The sequence below is a fragment of the Cloeon dipterum genome, chromosome X, assembly GCF_949628265.1.
Source record: "Cloeon dipterum chromosome X, ieCloDipt1.1, whole genome shotgun sequence".
Taxonomy (NCBI): domain Eukaryota; kingdom Metazoa; phylum Arthropoda; class Insecta; order Ephemeroptera; family Baetidae; genus Cloeon; species Cloeon dipterum.
This window is the reverse complement of record NC_088790.1, coordinates 25,653,103-25,677,237: the sequence shown is the minus strand read 5'-3', so window position 1 is coordinate 25,677,237 and position 24,135 is coordinate 25,653,103. Positions and strand designations below refer to the sequence as shown.

Below are 24,135 nucleotides of genomic sequence, written 5' to 3'. Positions count from 1 at the left end.
GAATGAATATTGCGGTAAATACACGTAAAATGAGGAAATTTAATTAATTTTTATCATTTTTTAAGAACTCCTTGGTATTTGGATTTGCGCGAAAAGGTCACTCGTCAGCCAGAAAAATTCTAACTTGACAAAATGCCTTAAAGTGGAATGATACTGGGCAACAATTGAAAATTATTTAAATTGTTGGATACCTTAAACAATTGACCGGTAAACAATTTGTTCAACAATTTGCAATAATAAAAAAATGTCCTCCCTACAATAAAAATTCAAATTTTGCCAATTTTCTCCAAAATTTAGAGTGCTTGAACATATTTTCTTGGCATATTCCGATTCCTCTCGTCGAGATCTGTTCAACGGTGTATGCCACGTATTGGGGAAACCTTTGCTTTTGAAATTAAATCGGATTTCAAGTAAGGAGACAGCCATTGCCATTTGAAAAGCACGGTAACTTCCCAGCCAATTTTCTCAAAAAATTACAGTGCTTCTTAGGTCAATTTAGGCTTTAACTGAATCCTAAGGGATGAGTTTATGCATTGGCAACAAGCATTTTCCAGGCTTTTCCAGTATCATTCCTCTTTAAATAAATCCAATTCAAATATAATTCTTAAAAAAATGATGAAAAATTCATTAAATATTCTTTTTTACGTGTATTTATTTACCAATATCATTCTCGAAATCAACAATTCCTCGTTATACTCTAATTCATTGACTAGGTTTATTCCGACTTTGACGACAGTGACTCAGGGAAAAGAATTCTTTATGTTAAGAAAAAAATAGTCTGAAAGGAAGTGGGTCGTTGGAACTTTTGGTATTGCCGCTGCGCTGTCGAACAGACAATAGTAAAAGAGAGCGAGCAGCAAGTCGTCAGCTTTTAGTTTGGAGAAGGTTACGCCGTTTCTGTTGCCCTGGTCGTTATTTGGTTTAAAAAAGGGAATGCCAACAAGTATCGGCAAAACCCTTTAATTATTAAATTTTCATAAAAATCTGAAGACTCACACACACGCCACGAGTGGGTCATGTCGTTTATCACTTTGATACCATGATTCCACGAAAACCCACATTTTTCCAAAAAAAGAACATTGCAATGTAAAAAATTGTTTTTGCGTTTTTTCTGCAATTTTGCGCATTCATTTTAATGAAGATAAAAACAATTTCATGATGGAAGGCCAAAAATAGGGATTTTTACAAAATTTATTTCATCAAAAGACAGAAATTTTAAACACTATCATCGCAATCTTCCCAAATTTTCGGGGTAAAATAAAAAAAATGCGGAAAACCCCCAAAATCGCACTGAAACGAGATCAAAACCTATTTTTTGACCTGAATTGTTCTCTGAAACTTTTTAAATCTCATCCTTTAGCCAAACAATTCACTTTTGCACGACTTTTTCCGATTTGGATTGATTTAGACTGTTTTGAGATGTTTTTGAAAGCTTAAAATTGTACAATTCGAGCACATTTGATTGTTTTCTGACGGTTGAAAGTAGCCATTGTCTTAATTTTCTAAAATCTCGTCATTATAACGAGGTAACGTGATACATTCCTACTCTCTAACCCGAAACAAACTTCAGCAGACTAATGGAACAACCTCGGAAAATAAACCATTAAAACTTTCTAGCTTTCCGCAAGGGAAACAGCTTGCTCGGATTTCAACGGTTTTTTCCTGCTGTTTATTTTTTTGGTGCAAGATTGGCAAACCCTGCTGAAGGCAGAGGGTTCTGGCGTTTATTTTTTCTTACCTCCAGCAGGTTTATTTTGTGCATCATTCTTTTTTCCTCGTTAATAATTCGCGTCGATTCCGTAAGCTTGCATTTTTTTCAGGTCATCACGTCGTGCTGTTCTTAAAAGCCTCGATTTCCTGCTGCAGCATTATTATTTTTGTGTTGTTGCGAGCAGGAGGTCTTATATATATATTCTCGGCTCAAAGAGAAGGAAATCCCCTGACCTCTCGTGTGTCTGCAACAATAAGCCCCGGCGAGTATTTCATTTTTGCTCCGTTTCTTTCGACTTTGCTGGGGGTTCAGAGTGTCGTCGGTGCAGAATTGCTGTTCGATTGACACGCCCTTTCTACTTTTTGGGCCTCGCTGCTGATTTAAGTCCCGCGTCGCCAAAGAGGCAGCGGCGGTGCTTCTTGATTCCTCGCTCTCCACCGGGAGCAATCGATTTTCTGCCCGTCTGGGTTCCAATCAAGACGTCTTACTTTCGCAATTAGAATCACATCGGCTGACTTCCGCTCCAATTTCTCCGCGCCTTTTCCACATCAGCCAGCCGCTGGGACGAAATTTTGGATGGAAAAATCATCCTCTGCCAAATGACGGCTTGAAATCCGAGCAGCTGTTTCCCTTGCGGAAAGCCTCAAAGTTTTAATGGTTTAATTTTCCGAGGGTTTTCCATTAGTCTGCTGAAGTTTGTTTCGCGTTAGAGATAGTAGGAACGTATCGCATTACCTCGTTATAATGACGAGCTTGCAGAAAATTAAGACAAAATGGATATTTTTAGCTTCCAACCCTCAGAGAACAATCAATGGTTCAAGAACTGGACAATTTTAAGCTTTAAAAAACATCTCTAAACGGTTTTAACCCATCTAAATCAGTTAAAATCCGTTCAAAGGGGAAATTTTTGGCTAAAGTGTGAGATTTTAAAAGTTTCAGGCCAAAAAACGGTTTGGTCTCGTTTATTCAGTTCGTGTTTTTCGTGAATATAAATTGGCATTTTCATAAAAGTTACCTTGTGGCAATGAATTGTTTTTATTTTAATTAATTGCGAGCTGACAGAAACTTAATTATTTTTTAATATTCCTTCCGAATTTCGGAAATTGTAAGTGTACATTTATCCAATTAGGATTTCGTCCTGGACCCGTCAAAATTGCGCAACGTTCAACAAACACCCAAAATTTCATTGTCGAATTGGTTGTTGACCTTTTCTTGCAACAAGGAAATTCGCGTTTGGTTGTTGAAAGTTACGCAAATTGGCCGGGACCAGGACGATTTCCGTTTTAGTTGTTGGTCGTTGTCAAACCGGAAGATAGTTTTGCGTTTTTGTGCGAGCAAGGCGTGCTTTTGCTTTGTTGTCTCGGGGTTCAGTCACGCTTCCACGAAATTCTAATTGGAAAAAAGGAGGAATTTAAAAAACATAGATTTAATATTCTAAGAAACAACTAATAACTGTCACAATCTTGCAAAAAATATTATTCTTTAGGAAGGAAAGCAGGGTTGCAAAAAAATCCGAATCCAAAAAAATGTAGTGCAGAGGTAAAAAGCGTTTTTAAATTATACTTATTTTCTAGCAATATTTGCACCTGAGTTTTCTATAATTTTCCAATTATTTCCTCATGACCTCAACTAGAAAACTTGACAGTAATTTTTGGAGAAATTAAGGCAGCTTAATGACAATTTAAAAGAAAAAATCTGCACAATACAGGAAATTTTGACCACTCCGACCGCAAATTTTATATTTTCACAGGAAAAAACGGAATAAAAATACATATCTTGCATTTCTTACGTAAGAAATTGGTAAAAATTGTTAAAAACCAGTGGTAAGCAAAAGGAAATGAAACAACTGCTCCGTTTTAAAAAAAGTTAGCTGGCGGCTGGCGTGGCTGACAATATTTTAAACATGAAGTTTGATAGTGCTTAATGGCCCGAAGAGCCGCGAGACATTTTTCCTCCTGCACTTTTTAATTTTTTACCCTTTTTCACATGGCTAGCGGCTGGCTGTGAACTCTAACCATAATTAATAAAATTTCATTTAATGTAGACTCTACAAGAAATGATTTGAATTTTTTTTAATCTGTTCCTAATTCAGAGGTTAAAAATACAGCAATAAAAATGTCTGTTTTGGTAGACTGTTTCCTTGTTGTGTAAAATAAATATTTAATTTTTTTCTAAACACATACAAAAATGGTAAACAGTGAAGGGATTCGTAAAAAATGCCTTAAACGGTTAAAAATAAACGTTTAAAAGACGCAGCAAAGTTGGAGAAAGGATATTCCTGGAAATAAAAATGATTCGTAATGTGATCTGATCCGTCCCGGTTGGATTGCTGCTGACGTCTAGACGAAAGAGGTTTCGTTCCTCCGTTCCTAGAAATAGGCTCAACTTGAAACGAAGTTACACTTTGAAAAGTGGTCGGACATTTCTCCATGAGACAACCGAATGTATGGCCGCACGCAGCGGAATTCGATCAGTCGGCGTGCCGGCCGTTCCCCGAAGGTTGCCGACGCAAAGTGGAGTTGCGGAAAGTGGCCGATCGGCGGGATCGGCGGGGGTGGGTGCGCGGCAAAAATCGATTTGCCGGTCGGTGGCAGATTTTTACACGCGAGCGGGCCGGCCAATTTGCACGCAGCGGCTCGCGAGCAAACAAAAATGCGATTTCGCATTTTATCGTCGCGGCGACGGCGATTGCGATCGCGTTCGTTCTCGCGTTCGTGAGCGGAATGGCCCAGGCCAGGCAGCAGCGACGGCCGAGAGAGAGCGAGAGAGAGAGAGAGAGAGAGGGTATGCAACCTGCTGGGCCGGCCTGCTCGGCGGGCGGGCAGGCCCGCCTTTGATTCGTGCAGCCGCTCGCTGGCTGCAGCCGGCGCGTCAGGGCCATTCAATCCGGCTCAACGCAACTTTGCTTAATTTGATTTGGCGCGCGCTTTTCTGCTCTTCGCTCAAGTTGCAATTTTGTGCTTCTGCGAGTTCTGCCGAGAAAAGCGATTCAGTTAAATAATAAAATAAATAATCGGTTTTCCACGAGGGTGGAAATAAATGGAAATGTAAAGCAGTGTTGCATTTCATTTAAATTGATAGAAAAAAACTTGCAAAGGGTACACATTGTTCACTTTGCAGTTTATTACAAGAGAAACACCCGCATTTTTCCGGAAAACCCACTGCAATGCAAAAAAAACTGTGTTTTGCGCATTTTACTGAAACACATTCATTTTTTTAAGATAAAAAATTCTCATGATGGATGACCAAAAATAGGGATTTCTACAAAATCAGTATAAAATAACAAAAATTTAGCACTTCGTCTTAATTTTCCAAAATTTCTCACTTTTTTGGCGCAAAATGTAACCTTTTTAGGGTTAAATTCGGAAAAATGTGGAATTTTTCCACCTGTTTTTTGCAAAATTGGCGAACCCTGGTCGCTGGACGGTTTTTCTCTTTAACAGCGGAAAAACAAAATTACACTACATGAGAATCTATAGGTGGAACATTTTTATTTTTAATTTTTGCAGGGCCTTAAAAACATTTTTGGAAAATCCTATAAACGCAAAAATTTCATTTCTTCACATTTTCAAGCAAAAATTTAGACGTGCAACGGATTCCCCTCGATATAAGTTCGATTGAAAAAAGGCCAGTAGAGTTATTATGGGTAATTTTTCGTAAAATTCAAAGCAAAATATATAGAGAGCTTCTAAAATAGGTTTTTTCGAAATATTCCTTTTCTTGACATTATCCAGTTTTTAAAATATTGCTGAAAATTTTTGTCGCCACCAAATCTCAGCTGGTAATTTACAGAAACGCAAAAGTTGAACACAATTAGACTCAAATTGACCTGCTCTAATGAACTGAAGGGCTCTGGACCTCACCCTTTTAGAATGTGCTAAAGTGTATCAACATGAACTGTTATTATCTCGTGAATAGGGCACAATTTTGGCCATCTCGAATTTAAAAAATTTCATGTACATACAGGAATTGTTTTGAAAATTTTGGCCTAATTTTAGTGACCTTGACCGAATTTGATCATTGTGGGAAGGTTGTTAGGTGACATAGAACATTTTAGAGACCATTTTTTTTATTTACATCATAAACAATCAAAGTTACAAATCACTGAAAATGTAAAAATGTTTTAAAAAATTAACCATTCTTGAACATTACAGAAATTTAACCATCTGAAGTTTTAAATGCTTCATTCGCTTTGTGAATTACATTTTTTTCTTTAAAATACCGCGGCCTCAAAATTGTTATAAATTGAAATCTACAATATTTTGTGACATAAAAAATAAAATTAGAAATTATCCACTTCCTCCATCAATACTGCAATTATTTTTTTTTTTTTTTTTTTTTTTTGCTCTTTTTATCCTTGTCCGTCCGAGGACCGGGAACGGCGCGCACTGCACTAGCACGAATGCTGAAACCCGGGTCCCAATAACACCGCGAACGGATAACATGGGCGCACCAGGCCGCACAGGGACCCAGCCCACTCAAGGGCCACTTGCCTCCGCACCGAGGACTGCATTGAAACGCTAGACATTTGTCCCGTGAAGCCAAATCACGCATGCTGGAAAGGTGCAAACCAGCAAGTAGCGAGTCGGCGCCGGTGCGCCTCCCAGCCCGTCGAGCAATTTGAGCAATTCGAGTCACTAAACTAACCACTTTTTGCCATCTCTGACATTGGGTAGCCAGTATTAGATCTCCGAACTGCTCAAATACCTCACATTGCTTTGACACTCCTGAGAGTGCCTTAACAATGCGAGCCAACGGGCTGGTTCAATTATTGAAACTGTTCAATCTATTTTGGCCGTTTTTTTATCGTTACTCGTATTTAAGAAAGTGCCAAATTCCGTTTTTTCAAGAAAAGCCCTTGCATACGAAATGTCTGTAAACAATTTATTTTTCAAATTCTATTCCACACCCCAACAAAAATTGGTCAAATGCATCAATCTTATTCAAAATCAAACAAAAATGCACCTAAACGTTCCCTGCTTGGAGAGATAAAAATCACAATTTAAAAAAAAGAGTTTATAAATAAGCTGCGAAGCGTTGATTTCCGGTTGGTCGGCGCATTGAGCAAACAAGAAGAAAAGCACAACGCCTGCTGGGCATTTAATAAAATAAGAAGACAAAAGCTGGCGACAGAGAGGGCGCGCGGCGGCGGCGGCAGCGGCAGTGGCAAAAAAATGCTGCTCGCTCATTTTGCGACGAAACTCGCCGGCGGTGAAGCGGCGGCAAAAACACAGGCCTCCTCAGAACCCGCCGTCCCGGTTCTAATTTTAATTTCTCGTCAGCTGCCGGAATGTGAAAGGGGGAAAATAAAAATGGCCGCCGGAGCAAACATTCCGCCAACTAGTGGAAAGGTTTCACTCACTCACTATACGTATATGGCACTGGGCAGGCGGAGATTTGCCCACTGTAAACCACTGTCGACGAGCAAGTCTCTCGTGAGTGGAATTTATGAGCATTGTAGACAACCAAGTAATCAACTTGTGCGAATTTATTCACTTACTTTAGAAGAAAAAAATTCCTAAATTTTCAGGAAAATTTTATTTTCTTTTCTTGTTAATAAATTCAGAATAAATGGTTTAAGTTATAACACAATTAAGAGTAGATCGATATAATACAGGGCAAAAATTGAAAATTATTTGAATTGTTGGATCCAAAATAAAGCAGTTGATCGAGAAACAATTTGTTTTACAATTTTCTCCAAAATTTTGAGCGCTTTTGACCACATTTTCTTGGAGGATTTCGATTCCTCTCGTCGAGATCTGTCCAACAGCGCATGAAACCTTTTAGGGAAACTCTTCGTTGTGAAATAAAAAAAGGAATTCAATTAAGGAGACAGGGTCCTCACCATTTAAAAACCATGTTAACAAATTTTTCTAAAATTTAGGTCAATTTTGGCTTCAACCTAATCCTAAGGGATGAGGATTTTCCAGGCTTTTGCAGGATCCATCCTCTTTAAGTCAAAGAAATATATACAGGGCAGGATCTAAAAAAAGTGGCCCGCTGCATTGGCAAGAGGGTCTCTGATTTTGATGAAATTAGCACCCCAAAATTTTAGGTCGGAATTAAAAAATGCCTCCTTTACATGGGCTCAAAGTTGGGCAATTTTTGTAATGTTGATTTTTCCAGAAAATGCGGCAGAGGAGATAAATTGATGGTGTCTAAAATGATCTATATTAAACGCCCAACAATTTTGCCACGTTGCCAAACTTGGTAGGTCACTAAAATGGAAGAAATTCCTGCAAATCGAAGGGCATAAAATTTTTTAATTAAGAGTTTCTCAAAATATGCCTCAATTGGTAAGAAAAAAATTGTTGACACGGTTTTCGACCGAGGAACTATATTTATCTACAGTAAAAAAATATATTCGACACTGTTTTTTTATCCGTTGGAAACCGATTATCGGCAAAAATCACTCGAAGACTCGATGACCCGGCGGGTATTAAGACTAGCAGGAAAAAGTGACCACCTGTTGATTCCGGCGACCAGACGCGCGTGTGAGTTTATCTTTGGCGCGCGGACACGACACGAGAACTCACTCAGCACCAGGCGTTCGACACGCTGCAAGAGGTCGACCTGAGATAATAATTGTGCGGATTGGTTGAGGGTAATATTTGCCGTTGGTTCACGCGAGCAAGCAGAGTGCAGGAAAATCTCGGCGCTCACCATCGGCTTGATGGGTTTTTTTCTCTCTCTCGCAGGCTAGATCGATATTGCCGAGTACTGCTTTCATCTCCTCTTATATGTGAAGCAGCGAACGGGCTCTCTCTACTTTGAAAACTTTTAATGGAGCAGAACGTTATTAAAAAATCCGGAAACGGGCAGAAACTTTTAGCCGGTTTTCGAAATTTGCACATTTTCAAATTTGTCGTGTAATTTATTATCGGGCATAAACGCTGGATTAACTTTGTATAAACACTTTGGGGCCCGCTTAATAGACGGTTTCGATTCATATTAAAGCCTGCCATCAGCCGCGGTGGAGGGTTGGAGTACGTAGAGTGTAGCGAAGCCGCCCCGCGAGAGAGAGCGAGAGAGAGGGAGCATCCAATTCACGTCACCTGTGTTCGTGAACAAAACAAAATAATGATGCCAACTCGGGTATAATCCGGCGGCGCGCGTAATTAACTCTCTCTCTCTCTCTCTCTCTCTCTCTCTCTCTCTCTCTCTCTCTCTCTCTCTCTCGCTCTCACTCTCCTCTCCGCATATTGTCGCTCGCTCGCTTGCTCGCTCGCTCACTCTCTCGCTGGGCTTGAAAGCACCCAGCTTTATGGATGCGCGCGTGTATACATGTGTGTAAGGGACGACACGCATTACAAATCACATACATGCCACACGCGCGAGCGAAATGAATATGTTGTGTCGCAGCTGCAGAACAAAGTAATGCAAATTGACGCAGCGCTCGAAATTGGATCAAGTGCTTCCAGAGCCGGAGCGCGAAAGAGGGGCATATGGAGTTTTTAACGCGATTGCATGCGTTGAACGGTGAATATTTATACATATGAAAAATGTCAATTTGTTGCTTGGGTACCTCCGTTTGACACACTGGCACTGACATGATGCATGATTCAGATTTGCATGCGCGATCATGATGAGACAAAATGTCATGCGTTTAGATTAAATATCCACAAAGAGAACGCCGGAATCATCCCTTGCGCGGCCTGTGTTATTTGTTAGAGTGTTATTCGGCACACACAATGGATCGTTGCCTACTGTGCCTGCTGCCTATTTCAATTGGAAAACCATCCGTAAATAATGAGAAAAGCTTAGGCACAGGGGAAAATTTGGCCTTCACCTGTCTAAAACTTTTCAACTTCTGGATTATCCTTTTTAGCTTTGATTTGAGCTCGTACTTTTACGATCCAGTATATCATGTCCAGAGAGGGATGATTTAAAAAAACCTTTTCAAATATTTGAACTTGAATTTCTGGCATTAAATGAATATATAAAAAACAGACTTAATTAATCCCCGACTCAATAACAACTCATAGTTATTTACATATTAATTCAAATCCAAGCTCCTGGCTCATTTCAAAAGTTTTCTTTTGCTAAAATAATTATGAATATAGTTTTGGAAATTTTTTACTTTTCCTTTTTGCCATTCCTTGCATTATTTTTACATATTGTCACTGTACAAGAATAAACAATAGTTAGGGCAGCGCGTTTAGCTTTCTTTGATTTTTCATGTACGTCTAACAAAGTAATGAACTTCAAATGTGCATGGTTAATGGAATTTCAAGCAGTTTAAGCGAATTAAAACCACCTAAAATGATTTTTTTACTAAAACATTCTCATTTTCAGCCCAGTGTCTCTATACATTTTAATTTATTTTATTTTTGATTCACAACTCAACCTCAAAATTAATAGTTAGTCGTAGTAAACGGTCTCTCTAACATTTTTAACTAGATATTATTGGACGAAACGACGAACCTTCAACCCCGAAACCAATGCATTTTAGAATAGATATACTGCCAAGTTGCATGACAAAAAAACGTCATTTAATTTTTCAAATAAAGAACAGGATGGGTTAAAACACGAATTTGTAGAAAAATTATCGTTTTCAAAATTGAATCGTTGGAAAAAAAATCGAAATTTACCTTGAAATACTTTCGAATTTTACCGAAAAAGACTGCTATTGAAAAAAAACCATCGTGAAACTGACGGTCAATTGAGTTTGAAATATCTAAAAATCATTCAAGTTTATTCGATTTTTTCAAAATTTAATGAATATTATTTTGATTGGAAAATTCCGACTTTTAACCAAAATTTTACAGCATATAGCTATTTCCAAGAACAGGTTCACATTTATAATCCCATCTTTCAACATTGTGACCGTGATTTTACCAATTTCATCCTTTAAAGTACACTTAAAAGTAGAGCTTTACATAAAATTTGTGGCCTTTAATTGAAATATTACATTTAAAAAGTTACAAAAGCTTGAATTTTTCAGGTTTACGGTTAAATTATTGAGAAATCTAAAGTTTGCATGCTTATTTCTCAATTTAGGGAACTCTTTCTCATAATTTGCACTTTATTGGATAGATCGCGGCGAAGGAAATCGGAATCAAGCGAAAAAAATCATGGAAAACCATTTAATTTTTCGAATAAATTAGCACCATCTAAAATTTGACTGTTATTCCTAGGACCTGACTTCATTCTTGTAGAGAATAAAACCAGTTGCCTAAATCTCCCAAAGAATGAAATACTTTTACTATAGTCAACAATGCAAAATGTTCTTAATTGTTAGCTCTTCCTTTAATAAGAAACAATTAATTTCAATGAAAACTAATCTCAACTCCATAAACCGCCGAAACCAATTATATTTCGACCCGAAAAGAGAAACTAAATCGCTCATCCACATTAATTAAAGCCTTAAGTCTGGCCGATTTGGAGCCTGTTGCTCGAACTCGAGGGGCAAGGCTGCTGCCAGGAAGGGCTGATGAAACAAATTCCAGTAGCGATGCGGACATAATTAGTCAGAAGATCCAATAGACGAATTCCATGAGCAACGCGATCTCCATGTGCCTTTGAGGCGGTTTAATCTGACCGACTGCTCGCATTCCAGATGCGGTTTGCGCGGAGGCTGCTGCTTTAGGAGGACACGCGAGAGAGGCAGCCACTCGAGATGGGCAGGACAGACAAAAAAGGTCCGTCACAGCAGCGCTCAGAGGGCAGTGAGTAAACCTCGTCTCTCTCTCTCTCTCTTCTCTTTCTTTTCTCTTTCTCTTCACTCCCTTGCTCTCCGTCGCGCGCGCACGGCGACTCTTTGTTTCCACGCCAGGCGCGCTTTCATTTGCAAAAGTCATCTGCACAAAGCCGTAATTAACAAATTGTCGTCTTGAGCGGCCTTTCATCATGTTTATGGCGCTGCTTTTCCAGCCGCGGACATCCTCCCGCGGGGCTCTCGCCAACGAACACTCTGTATGCTTTTCCCTCGTTCAACTTGATTTGCGTTTCGAAATTTAATAATCCTGATAAACCCTTTGTTCCCAACCAACGGCAAACAATTTTAGGGAAAAATGTATTCAACTTTCGTAAACAATGAAAACAACATTTTCTCTCTACAGGAGATTTAAATTACAAACAATCTCTTAGCTCCGCAAAATAAAGCCAATATGATTCAATATACGGGTTTGATTACTTTTTGGCATTCCAACGAAATATTAAAAAGAGAAAAGCATTTTGTTCATTTGGTTAATCTCAGAGAACCAAAATTTCTTGTAAAAGGCCGAAATAGAATTGTTTCTTAGAAACATTTTGACATTAGTAATGTTCTGCAAATCCCAGTCCAAACAATTGGAGTTTTAAAGTTATTAATTCCGTTTATTCACTAGAAGGGTGGATATATGTTAGACAAACGTCAATTTTTTCTCATAACATCACAATATTATTAGTATTTTTATGAAAAAAAAATCTAAAACCTAGGAACCTACGATCTTTGTTGGTTCCATCCGGTCAGAAGTCAATATGTCGCCGAAGTTTATAGTCGTTTGAATATTCGCCCATTTTGAAGCTGCGCAGTAAACGTATGCGCATCTTAAGCATGCGCAGAATGATCAGATCGTTTCTTAATCTGACAGGGAGGCTCAAACTCATCATTGCGCATGCGTGACCAAAATCAAAACCTTCTGCGCAGTCGTAATTCCTACCGGGGACCGGATTGCGATCTGTGTTGGTTCCCGCCTGTCAGAAGTCAATATGGCGTCGAAATAATGAAGGCCAATCACAAGACAGTCCAGCGGCCAATCAGAAGCGTCAAAAAAGAGGCGTGCCGACCAAATAATTTCATTCCCGCGTATTTCGTTACATTTCTATTAGCCAGATGTGCCATCTAACGGTCGATTCGCCAATTACCAGGATAATCAGCTGTCATAGTAAATAAATAACAAAAATATTCATCGTCCTGACGGTATTTTCATAATAAATTTTCCAAGCCAATTTCTTTTTACGTTTGTAACTTTCCCGCCTCACTCAACAGACGGTAGAAATATCAACGAAAAAATTTGAACACCAAATCTCCCTTGGAAACACCCTGTTTTATGAATAATTCAACAAAATAAATACATATTTTCCCTCCAGAATCAATAATTGGAACAACGGACAGGCGCGCAATTTTTTTTTCGCCAAACAACAACTATAAGCTATTTGCCGGCCGGAGGCAATTTGTAAATTAATTTCTTTGCCACTTGTTCGATTGCGAGATGCCACGAGAAATTAGATTGCTCTCGCGCTGACGTCACTTCTGACCTGGAAAACCTAATCCGACCGATGCTGGGTGTTTCTGGTGCGCGGGAAAAGACGGTGCGGTGCCGCCGGGAATTCTGGCCTCGCCATCTCTCGCCGTGCGCTAGCTTTTTCTACATAATATTCGCCTGCTCTCGAGGGCGCCGCACACACACACACACTCTATGTATAATATGTATATATATACACACTTCTCGGCGGCTCTGGTGTTTGCCCGGACTCTGCTTTCATGCACTGCCTACGGTGTATAGGAGTATAGGCCGCGCGCGCGAATTAACAATTAAGACGGGCGTGGCCTAATTGGATTCGGCTCGGCGGAAAAGCCGAAAGAGCCGCGCGTCGCGATTTGAGGCGCACCGAAATTGTATTAATATTCAAATCGACCGGCACTTCCTCAGCGCACCGAGTAAATGAAAAGGCGCGCGCGTCTCTCGCTCAAAATGCAATTTTAAGCGCTTCTTAATGGAAAATCTTGAATTATTAATTGCACGGCCCGCGGCGCAACTTAAAACCAAAGGAGTTTGAAGTTTTGTCGTTCCAAATTTTTGTATATATCGGAGGAAATTGAAAAAAATATTCAAGTTATTTTCCCAAAAAAATTTCTCTCAAACTCAAAATCAAGTTTAAAATTGAAACAAAATTTTGGCTGAAAAATTATTGTTTTAATTACAGTGTTACAGTAAAATATTTAATTTAAAAATTTGGGTTGCAATGCACATAAATGCAAAACTGTTTTTGCGCAAAATACAGCTGGAAAAAATTCCCCAGTAAAATAACATTTTCGGCCTTTTAGTGAAAACGGTGACTTTTTATATACTGGATTTTTTAAAAACCCTATTTTTAGTCATCCACTGTGGGGATTTTTGACCTTAAATAAAAAAAGCATTTATAAGTTTCGGAAATATGAACAATAAAACCAGTTTTTTTTAAATGCAGTGTTTTTTTCTAGAAAATTTTGCGAATCTTAGTAAAAATTGCGGTTATTTCTGGAAAATCTACGGAACTGCATATTTTTCTTGTCTATTATGTCCACCCTTTGCCATAAACCCTGTTAAAAACGGCCGAAAGTGCGTTGGAACTGCCAACAATTCTCCAAACATCGACATCAAAGAAAAGTCTCTCAAATTAATGCACAAAATCCAAAGCTCGTTTTTGTGCGTGTCGCGTGTGCCAAATGGCTTTTGCAATTCTTTTTTGCTTTTCTGCTCCGCTTTGCAATCTTTTTCCGCTCACTCGCTTTCTCTCTCTCTCTTAACTCTCTCTCACTTTGCTCCCTTGCGATGCTCTTTTTTCTTTCTCTCCCGCCTTCCCTGGCAAATTTGTCAACTTATTCTCAGATTTTCGTCCTTTTGCGTTTCAAGCAACTTTTTAGTGTGTTTCGCTCGGCATTTCCGGCGCTTTTTAGAGCAGGGGCTGCGCATTTAGGCCGCTGCTGACCGACGACAGAGTTTGCTGGATGCTTTTTAGCCCCGAGCATGAGCACAGAAAGAAAGTCTATGGGTGAGTGCCGCCGGACTCGACACGAGTTTGCCTGTATGTATGTTTTGTGCACCACACAAGCAGCCGATGTGTTGACACAAGCCGAAAATAATCCACGTTTGTGTGCTTTCCAACGAGGGCGAGCAAAGCATGAGCACATGCTGCACGAAATTGATGTGACAAGCCTCGACAAAAGGAAGCCTCGGCCGGCCTAACCGAAATTTGCATTTATTTCAATTTAAAAGCAGGTTTCAACTTTTGTAATAAGAGCGAATATTATTTTTTTCCTCTGTTAGAAATGGTTTCTATTTAAATTGAATGCTAAGTAAAATCGATCCATTTCAAAAAGGAGATTTTACAGAGAAGATATCTATGACTGTCTGAAAAAAGGAAAGAAATTTTGCTTCGAGGATAAATTTATTGAATAAATAAGGACTAGAGCTAACGCGCTTTTCAAACTTTATTCCAAATTCATGCTTCAAAGTGTTATTACATGAATTTAGAACGAATAATTGAATTAAATTCCATTGTACAATTAAATAAGTTTATCAAAAACCAGCTAATTGACTCAGAATTGACTTTTATTTCCATGAAAAAATTATTAAAGAAGAAAGTTTGTGAAAATAGCATCTGATTTGAAAATTTTAATGCAAATCATCCCAACAAAGTAAACGAAACAAACTACTTTAACTTAAAAACAAATTAAAAAGCGTCAAAATGTGAGAGATTAAGCAGTTGATCCCGCTTTTCTCTTATTCATTTAGAAATAACGGGAAATGAATCAAGAATTTTGAAATATTTTGCAGCCAGGCTAACTATATACTTGTTCCAATCAATTATGAATATTAATGACGTTTAGGTAGTGCTGCTTATATCTTAAATTTCAAAAAATAGTATTATAGGCCTTCTCAAAGGACATATTGTTCTCACTATCAGTACAGCAATGAAATCCAAATTTGTTTCGGCTGAGGTGGAGAGAAGCACTGCAAACTTTGACACAATATAACAAATTTTCTTCTCTTTTCGGTATTTTAAATTCAATATTTTTTATTAAACATTTACATAGATGTTTTCTTTAAAATCTTCCTGTAAAAATGTTCGAGTTTCCATGCAAAACAATTTAAAGCCACCACATCCATTATAAGAGCTGTAAAAATAAGACGATTTTTTAACTTTTTATTTATTAATTTTTTTGGACTCTTTTAGACTGTTATTTGCTGAAAAATAGACGGATAGGATGGTTTCTAACCCGATTTATATGGTTTCAGATGGGTTTTGCCCAACTAACACGTTTTTCGGCCACGATTTTGCATTTTCCCGATGTTCTTGCCTAAATCTCCTAGACAAGCAGGGATGCTCCAAAAGCAAGAATTTAAAAAAAACTGATTTGAAATTATACATTGTTGAGCTTACAATTAAAGACTATCTTTGCCGAAGTTTCTGAGCGCACCAATCGATTCTTGAGGGTTGAATTAGGTAAAGTGGATATTTTTCCGACCAAAAAGTCCAGCGCAAAACGAGCGAACTCATTTCCCGCCAAAACAACATGAACTGCGCATGCGTCAGAGCTGGTATGAGCACTTGCAGAGACCGACTGTATGAATGATATCTTTGTCAGATCCAGCCAGCTCTGACGCATACGCAGCTCTCAGATTCATATTGTTCTGGCGGGAAAAAGTTCGCACGTTGCGCTGAACTTTTTGGTCGGAAAAAATATCCACTTAACCTAATTCGACCCTCAAGAATCGATTGGTGCGCTCAGACACTTCGTCAAAGACGGTCTGCTTTACTAATTATTAAGTTTGTATCAATTGAAATACATACAAAAGTGGATTCCTGCTTTGAAACAGTAGACACGAGCGTAAAAAATTTAATATCCGGTCGAGTGAGTCTGTCTCGTGCAAAAAACCTGATCAATTTTGCGCCAATTCAATTTAAAAAAGCAATTTCGCAAATTGGACGTGCGGATCTGCTCAAGTCCACTTTGCAGGCGTCCTCATTTATAACATTCTGTGCCGCGCTGTGTGTCTCTCCATCAATGTGGAAATAATGTATCTTTCACGTCAGGCCAGATGTGCTTTGATGTTTGTGTTCATACCGCTCGTCGCCCCATTCATCCCTGTGCCGCGCACATGAATGTATGTATATGTGTGCATGAAGTCGCGTGTGCACTGCACTCTTTCTGACTGTGAGGCAAAACCGACAGACCGGGCCTGCCTCGCCTCGCTCGTCGAACGGTTCAAAATTGTCGCCAGTGTGTACATACAGCACTTCAAAGGTCTAAGTCATCTTGATTTATGTTCTTACACACCCACCAATCTCTCATATTCGCCCCCAACCACCCACCGTGTTGAAAACTGCTCTCGAGCCAGGTTTGACTACATCTCACTTTATATTTTTCGTCCGCGATTTTCGGCGGCAAAGTGCAATTTTGGCTAAATGCTCTTCTTTCCGCTCCCTTTGCAGGCAGCAATCTGGTGGGCAAGTTCACTCAGAGCGTCCGCCGGATTGTGCAAGATGTCAAGGACGAGGGCACTGCCAGTGAGTCATTTTCTATTTTCTTAATATTTAATTTAAATTGTCTGTTAAATTTTAAATTAAATTGAAACATTATTTTGAAATTAATGAGAAATCAGGTATACATAGGAAACGCACCAATTATAAAAAAGTTAAATTTTTTCGCTACAGTTCTTCAAAATTTGAAAATAATTCAAATTGCTATAATTTCTTAGCGTCTTTTATTTAAACTCGACATATTTGGAATCTATAAAATCAGATGAATCGAAACACTTTTGGAAATTTTGGGGATTTTTCCTAAAGTTTCCAATAGAAAATTGATCTGGGAAAAAAACGAATGCAGAAAACCTAGAGCTTTTGGTTGAGTTTTGATTTTTTTAAGATATGTATAGCTAACATAAAATCAAGCTTCATTTTAGCCATTTCATTTTTTTTGCTTCAAATTTTCAAATGGATTTTCCGGGAAATTTGGCAGAGGTAATTTTGTTTTCAAGATAATATGCAAAAACATTAAATTATATCAGCTTTTTGAATTTGAAAAGATTTTTGTTTTAGCACTCATTATGGTATTTAGACAAAACATTTTCAATTTGAAAAAAATTGTGTCAATCTAGATTAAAATCAGCTTATTCTAACTGAATAAATTTATTAATTAAAATTAAATCGAAACTTGAAACAATATTGTGAAATGATAAATAAGGTTTACAAGAGGAAATCACCAATTAATCCGAAAATCATGGAGGTTTTTTGCTACAATTCGAGAGTGTTTGAAAAAGAGGACAATTTTCCAAAGGAATAGCTCTCATTATTTATGGTTAGCTAATTCAAAATTTTGAGAAATTTCAAATTGCCATATTTTCTTTGGAAAAAACTTGACATATTTGAATTCTACTCAGCGAGATAAATTGAAATTCTTTTAGAAATTTTAGTGATTTTTTCCTAAATTTTCTCTGGGGAAAATGGAATGCAGGAAAGTTTCGGCTTTTGGTAGAGTTTTGATTTTTTCTTTGTTGTCATAAATTCAAGCTTCATTTTATTTTAGCCATTTCAAATTTTTTGCACGTCCTGGTAAGTTTGAATCAATTTTTCAAACGGATGTAACAGCTTTTACAGGAGGAGAAAGTATTTTTAAATTCGATATTTGAGCGCCGAAAACCGAAAATTATCCTTTGACATATATATTTTCATTGTAATTAAAACTCTTAAATATGGTAATGAAGAAAACTCATTTTTTTATATCAATAGGTGTGTTCTCCTTTTTGTTAGAAAGATTATTATAAATATTTAGTATTGGATTTAAGCTGTCCATTTTGGGCACTGTAAAAAGCAGCTTTTAAAATGTCACAAGCTAGGTTCAGTTTACAAAGCCTATATTGTGAAACAAAATATAAATTGGCCCGCTGGATTAGAGGCTTTTATGCATCATTTGATACGATGAAAGCTGATAGCCTTTAGCTTTTTATTAGTCCAGTTTCAGTAGAGTCAAGCGCTGAAATATAAATATGTTATTTGTTTGATCTAGATTACAAAAAGATAAACGTGGACAAAACTCGATACTGCCCAGAGCAAATGAATTTATTTGTAGCTTCAAAAGATATATTATGTTCCTATATATATATATTTAAGCCGTGTAATCGATTTGGTGCATTTGAAAACAACACAAAAGACGGTTTTTCTAACGTTGCATGCTCAGCTGCGCTGTGTTGAATAGCCGGCAATCAGTGGCAGCGTTTGTGGCAACACAATGCACGTGTGATTTTCAGGTGGCATGTCGAAGGAGGAGGTGATTGAGCTGAACGAGAGGCTGCGAATGGTGCGCGTTCGGCTCGAAGACTCGTATGATACGGCCAAACGCTCGCTCACCACCCTGCACACCAAATACACTGACTCGAAATCGGTGCGAAACGTCTTCCACAGATACACCCTTCTCAAAATAATGATCAAGGTACCAACTTGCAATCAAATATTTATTTTAGTGCGTTTTGAAGTAGATATTTTATTTTGAAGAGGATTTATAGAGCAAAATCCTGGATTATGCTTGTTGCCAATGCATGAAATCATCCCTTAAGATCCAGTTGAAGACAAAATTGACCTAAGAATTTTTTTGCGAAGTTATCAGCTGTCTCCTTACTTGAAATTTTATTTTATTTCACAACAAAGAGTTTCCCTGAAAGATTTCATACGCTGTTGCACAGATTCGACGAGAGGAATCGAAATCTGATAAGAAAATGTGCTCATTCCCTGGAAATTTTGGAGAAATTTTGAAAAATTGTAAAATAACTGCTTCAACAAAATTCAAATAATTTTTAATTTCTACCCTATTTAAATCCACTTTAAAAGTTATGCAACCGGTGCAACGTGAATGCACAGACTGTTGCCTACAATGTAATCTCTTCTCTGAATTTATTTTTTTTTTGTATCAATTTTTGTCAGGATGTGATTCGATTGGAGACGCAGTACTGGACGCTGGTGGACATCCCGAAGCAAGAGAAGCAGGAAACGGTGCCCGCGTTTGTGCTGCGGGCCTGCTCAATCATGGAGAAGACTCAAAAGTCGGGCGAGAGCGTCAAGAGCTCGGCCCGCATGGCCGAGGAAGAGGAAAAGCGCCGCGACAACAGAGAGAGACTCGAAGGTATTATCGCCAGCTGCTATATTTTGCGACACTTGATGCCAAGTCTGTTCGGTGTATGTAGACATGACGATAGCGCAAATCGAGGCGGAAAACACCCAACTGACCAATGACCTCTACCGGCTGCTAAAAAAATACTCTGGCCTCAGAAATTTGATCCGCGAGCTCAAAGTGAGTACTTTTTATTAAAGAAATTAGAACACGATCATTTAAGACATCAAATTAAATTTTATTGCAAATTTATGACAGTACACAAATTAAATTGTACCCGTTTGCACAGGAGGTTGTGGACCGATTTAGAATGTAAAAGATTTTTATGGAAATACACCGGTTGTGTAAGCCCTTTGTTTTCGAAGCCGCCAACGGATGGCACCACTGTATACTTTCGTAATGAATTTAATTTTAAGGCAATTCCGCTGCGATTTCAGACTCAATCCTGTTACTGTGCATTCTTCACTTAATATGCTTTCTTTTGACGTGCTGAAAACCAAAATCGGTTAAGCCAATCGCCGTAGAATCGTGAAAAACTATTTTTTTTAAATATGTAATCTTTTCAAACGTTTCTACGGCGAATGGCTGGACTGATTTTGGTTTTTAGCACGTAAAAAGAAAACATAATAGATGCAGAATGCACAGTAGCAGGCTTGAGTCTGAAATCGCAGCGCGAGTGCCTTAAAATTAAATTTATTACGAAAGTATACGATGGCGCCATCTTTTGGCGGCTTCGAACGCTAACAGTTCATAAAACTAGTGTTTTATTCACCAGTTGCAAATTCCCTTGGCGTTTGAAGCAGCAAACCGATTATAATGAACTTCCGTTTCAATTTAATATTCAATCCTGCTCGTTTAATTATTTCTTTTGATGTGCTGAACACAAAAATGAGTCCTGCAAAGATTTTTTTACTTCAAACAATTAAATTTCACATTTTTACGGCGATTGGCTGAACTAATTTTGGTTTCTAAAGTACCAAAATAAATAATCATTATAAGGGCTGAATAAACAGCAAACCCGGCGAAGGAAGTGCCTTAAAATCAGAAGTAAACGATGACACCATTTACTGGCGGCTTCAAACCCAAAGGGTTTTTGCAAAATTGTGAATTTGAACCAATCACAAGTTGGAAAGGGAAATACAATCACAGAGTAAAATTTTAAAATTGAATGTGTCATTGATCTCGTTGCACTATTTTTAAATTTCCCTTCCTGGACTTACAAGCAAATTTTTCTGGAGTTTGTTTTAAACATCTTTTTCAGCATTAAAAATTCTTCTTAACTCCTTTTTAACATCTAAAACATAATTTATAATTAAATTTTGCTGCTTCAATTAAAAATTGTCTGTTTTAATTTCAGTCAGAATATCTGAATAGCAAGATGTACCCGATTTTCATACGTTACACAATCCTGAAGGACATGATTAAAATGGTGATGCACGACCCAGACTTCATGGAGGTGTGCCACGAGGCCGACTGATAAAGGGCCCCCGTTGGAGCCTTGAAGACAAGCGCTGCCCACGCCCCTGAGTTGATTTAGCCACCGCGTAGACGAGAAAAACATCAACCAAATCTTTTTCCACACTCGAAACAGAATCGATAAAAGCTGCCAGAAATGTACAAATTTCGATTGGCGCTACTAAGGATATGCATGAATGTGTTAGCTGAGTTTACATTTTAAAGGATGCCGCCAAAACGCGCAATTTAACACACACACAAGATGAGTGAATCGCATAGGGTAGATGAATTATTAAATTGGTTTCGTCTTGCCAGCCCCGCTAGCAGAGACAATTGTCTGTTTGGTTCACTCGAAGGCGAAAAATATTTTCCTTTAGAATCTCAATAGCCAGATACAAATTCTGTATACTTGTAGTATTTGAATTTATCACACTCCTGTCCCGTAAAGATTTTTAATAAAATCCGCTGTAGCACACCCTGCCCTGCGCAAACGATGAAGTTTCTCAGAACGCTTTGAATGTGTAAAATATGTCTAAAACCACTAACCGAAGCAAAGTAGCCAAAGTAATACCAGCGACACAAATTGTGTTCTCGCGCGCAGCTGTGTTGAGACGATGAACAAACAGTTCAGTGTGTCATAATTGTGTCTTCAGTGTGGATTGTTCGATTCGATGTGCTTCAAAGCGAACTTCAATGTGACACTCTTCTTCAATGTGATCACTGTTTTCTGTCAAAACAGTCGCGGTTCCGCTCTGCGCCCCGTATATTCCATATAAATTATGATACTGCAGCCTCATAATTCATTATGTTTGCCCCCTTCGCGCCAAGATGAACTTGGATGAGAGAGAGCGCTTGTTCTTTTCAACTAACGCTTATTATACGGTGGCGATCTCGCACAAAAAATAGCCAATTATGAAATGTGTACGGTGTCACCTTATCTATGCATGATTCGTTTCTCAAATTTTCCACAGTCAATGAAAAATCTGCCGGAGTTTGAACTGAAATTATAGAAGAGTTAACGAATAAGCGGATTCGACATTTTGGTTTTTGGTGGAAATAATAATAATATCGAGTTAAAAATTATCGATTTGACGAAGTTTGCGAGTTGAGGAGCTCCGAATGTAAAAATCCTTACCAGATTAAAAAAGGGAAATTATTCTAAATCGAATTTTGCAGCCAGTTTGTGTTTCGACTATTGTAATTTGTAACTTTCCCTAAATTTTACACTTTGGCTGAGAAAATTGCAAAAAATTGTGCATGTATGTTTTGAAATAGTATATTTTCAAACCTTCTTGAGTTTCTGAACTGACCAGGTCTTGTAGCCTCCATTTTGGTCAGTAGGAAACTATTAAAAAATATTCAAACATTTAGCAGATGTTTAGATTTACCTCTACAAGAACTTGCAACGTCCAGGACAAACATACTCAAGTGAAATTTTAAAATATATGAGTCTGCATCGATGAATTCACCAATTATTGCGAAAGCCCTTAGTGAATACTTTCGATTTTTTTGGCACTTCCGCTGCAATTTCAAACTCAATCTTACTACTGAGCATTCATAAACTAAAATAATTTCTTTTGACGTGCGTCAACCAGAATACGGTTCAGCCAATCACCGTAGAAACGTGAAAAACAAATTTAAAAAAAATATTTGTTGACATTTCTACGGCAATAAGCTGACTGATTTTTGTTTCAAACACCTAAAAATAGATCATTCTAGGCGGAGAATGCGCAATAGCAGGATGATTGAGTCTCAAATCGCAGCGGAAATGCCTTAAAATAGAAAGTAACCGCTGGCGCCATCTATTGGTGGCTTCAAACACTTCAGGGCTTTCACAACTGACGAATTTGTTTATAAACCAAATTTCCCCTAAATCGAATTCTTAACTTTTTGTCACCAAAAACTAAAACGTCGAATCCTCAAAAGTTTCCTTGTAAGAAATAAATAAATAAAATTTTCAACAAATTTAATTGATAATCGCTGGTGGTTAAACTAATAGGATGCGAAAAAACTAAAAAACGATTTATTCTGTGAAAGCCATGCGAGTTTGATTGATTTATTAGGTCTCCATGGTGAAATTCAATACAGGCGAAATCAAAATTTGAAAATATGAAACATCTGGCAGTTTTTTGACTTGGCTGCAAACTCACAGAGAATTGCGAAACGCTGACAAATCCCCGAGAAAAAAAATATATCGGAGAGATCAAATCTGTCATTATTTAACACACGATTCTGCTGAAAATAATAATTATACAATAATAATTGAATCACATTATTTTCCGATTTTGTACTTTTCAACGCAGATCAGGCGATGGCCGACAGTGTGTGAAAAAAACATTTCTTGTGACTGATATTGCGAAAAAGACACGACTTCCCATATCTTTGATAATACGAATCTTATTCACTTTCCTCTGAGCTTACACAAACTTTAAGTGCTGTTTTTGATCTGTGAAAAACACACTAAATTTCTCGCCGCGCTGATTTTGCAAGAAACTAACTAGATTTCCACGGCGGACGCTTCGCCCCGATCTCGCAGGCCAAAATGACCAAAGAGTTTTGTACACGCACACACACACATAAACACACACATACCCAAGGAAACTGTGACCAAACGTTTTCTACCCTCGAAAAGTCGCGAGGTGCGTGCATTCCTAACTGTGTGAGGAGTGGCACATTCACCCCCCGCCTAAGGGCCTTTTGACTTTTCACCATACTAAACGATAACAATAAGTTGCATAAAAAGACAATTAGACGAGAAAGCAGTGTGTTTCAATGTTATAGTCGTTGTTGTTCCTGCGGTAAAACGAGGAGAAACCCCTGATCGGAGTGATTCATTAATTGCAAAAGAAATCAAACCAATAGGCCTAAAGATTGATTGAAATAAAACGCTGTCTAAAAATTTGAAAGCGATATTCCCCGCAATGATAAAAAAACCTGAGTGTTATGATCAATGTTTGTAATACTATGATAAGAGAAAGCTGATGAGAAATACACACACGCGCGACAGATTTTGATTTGCTGGCCAAAAATAAAGTTTATTTAGAGTTAAAATTGTACATGATCTCATTGACACAAAAAACGTCTAAAACACACGCAACATATATTAACTATAACA

At 38.0% G+C, this 24,135-nt stretch overlaps 1 protein-coding gene across 6 annotated transcripts in view; it reads left to right on the top strand.

The window, feature by feature from the left end:
* LOC135946060 (uncharacterized) overlaps positions 1-24,071 on the top strand; it is a 30,769-nt gene extending 6,698 nt beyond the window's left edge. The window contains exons 2-8 of one of the 6 annotated variants that reach the window (XM_065494099.1): positions 11,271-11,379; positions 14,355-14,449; positions 16,895-16,969; positions 18,709-18,890; positions 19,379-19,577; positions 19,639-19,745; positions 20,923-24,071. In XM_065494099.1, the coding sequence (XP_065350171.1) occupies positions 14,425-14,449; positions 16,895-16,969; positions 18,709-18,890; positions 19,379-19,577; positions 19,639-19,745; positions 20,923-21,042 (708 nt within the window). In that variant the 5' untranslated portion in view covers positions 11,271-11,379; positions 14,355-14,424 and the 3' untranslated portion in view covers positions 21,043-24,071. Of the gene's footprint in view, positions 1-11,270; positions 11,380-14,310; positions 14,450-16,894; positions 16,970-18,708; positions 18,891-19,378; positions 19,578-19,638; positions 19,746-20,922 lie in introns of all 6 variants that reach the window. The other 5 variants (XM_065494098.1, XM_065494096.1, XM_065494100.1 and 2 more) reach the window with 5 other exon arrangements.
* The last annotated feature ends 64 nt before the right edge of the window (positions 24,072-24,135 follow it).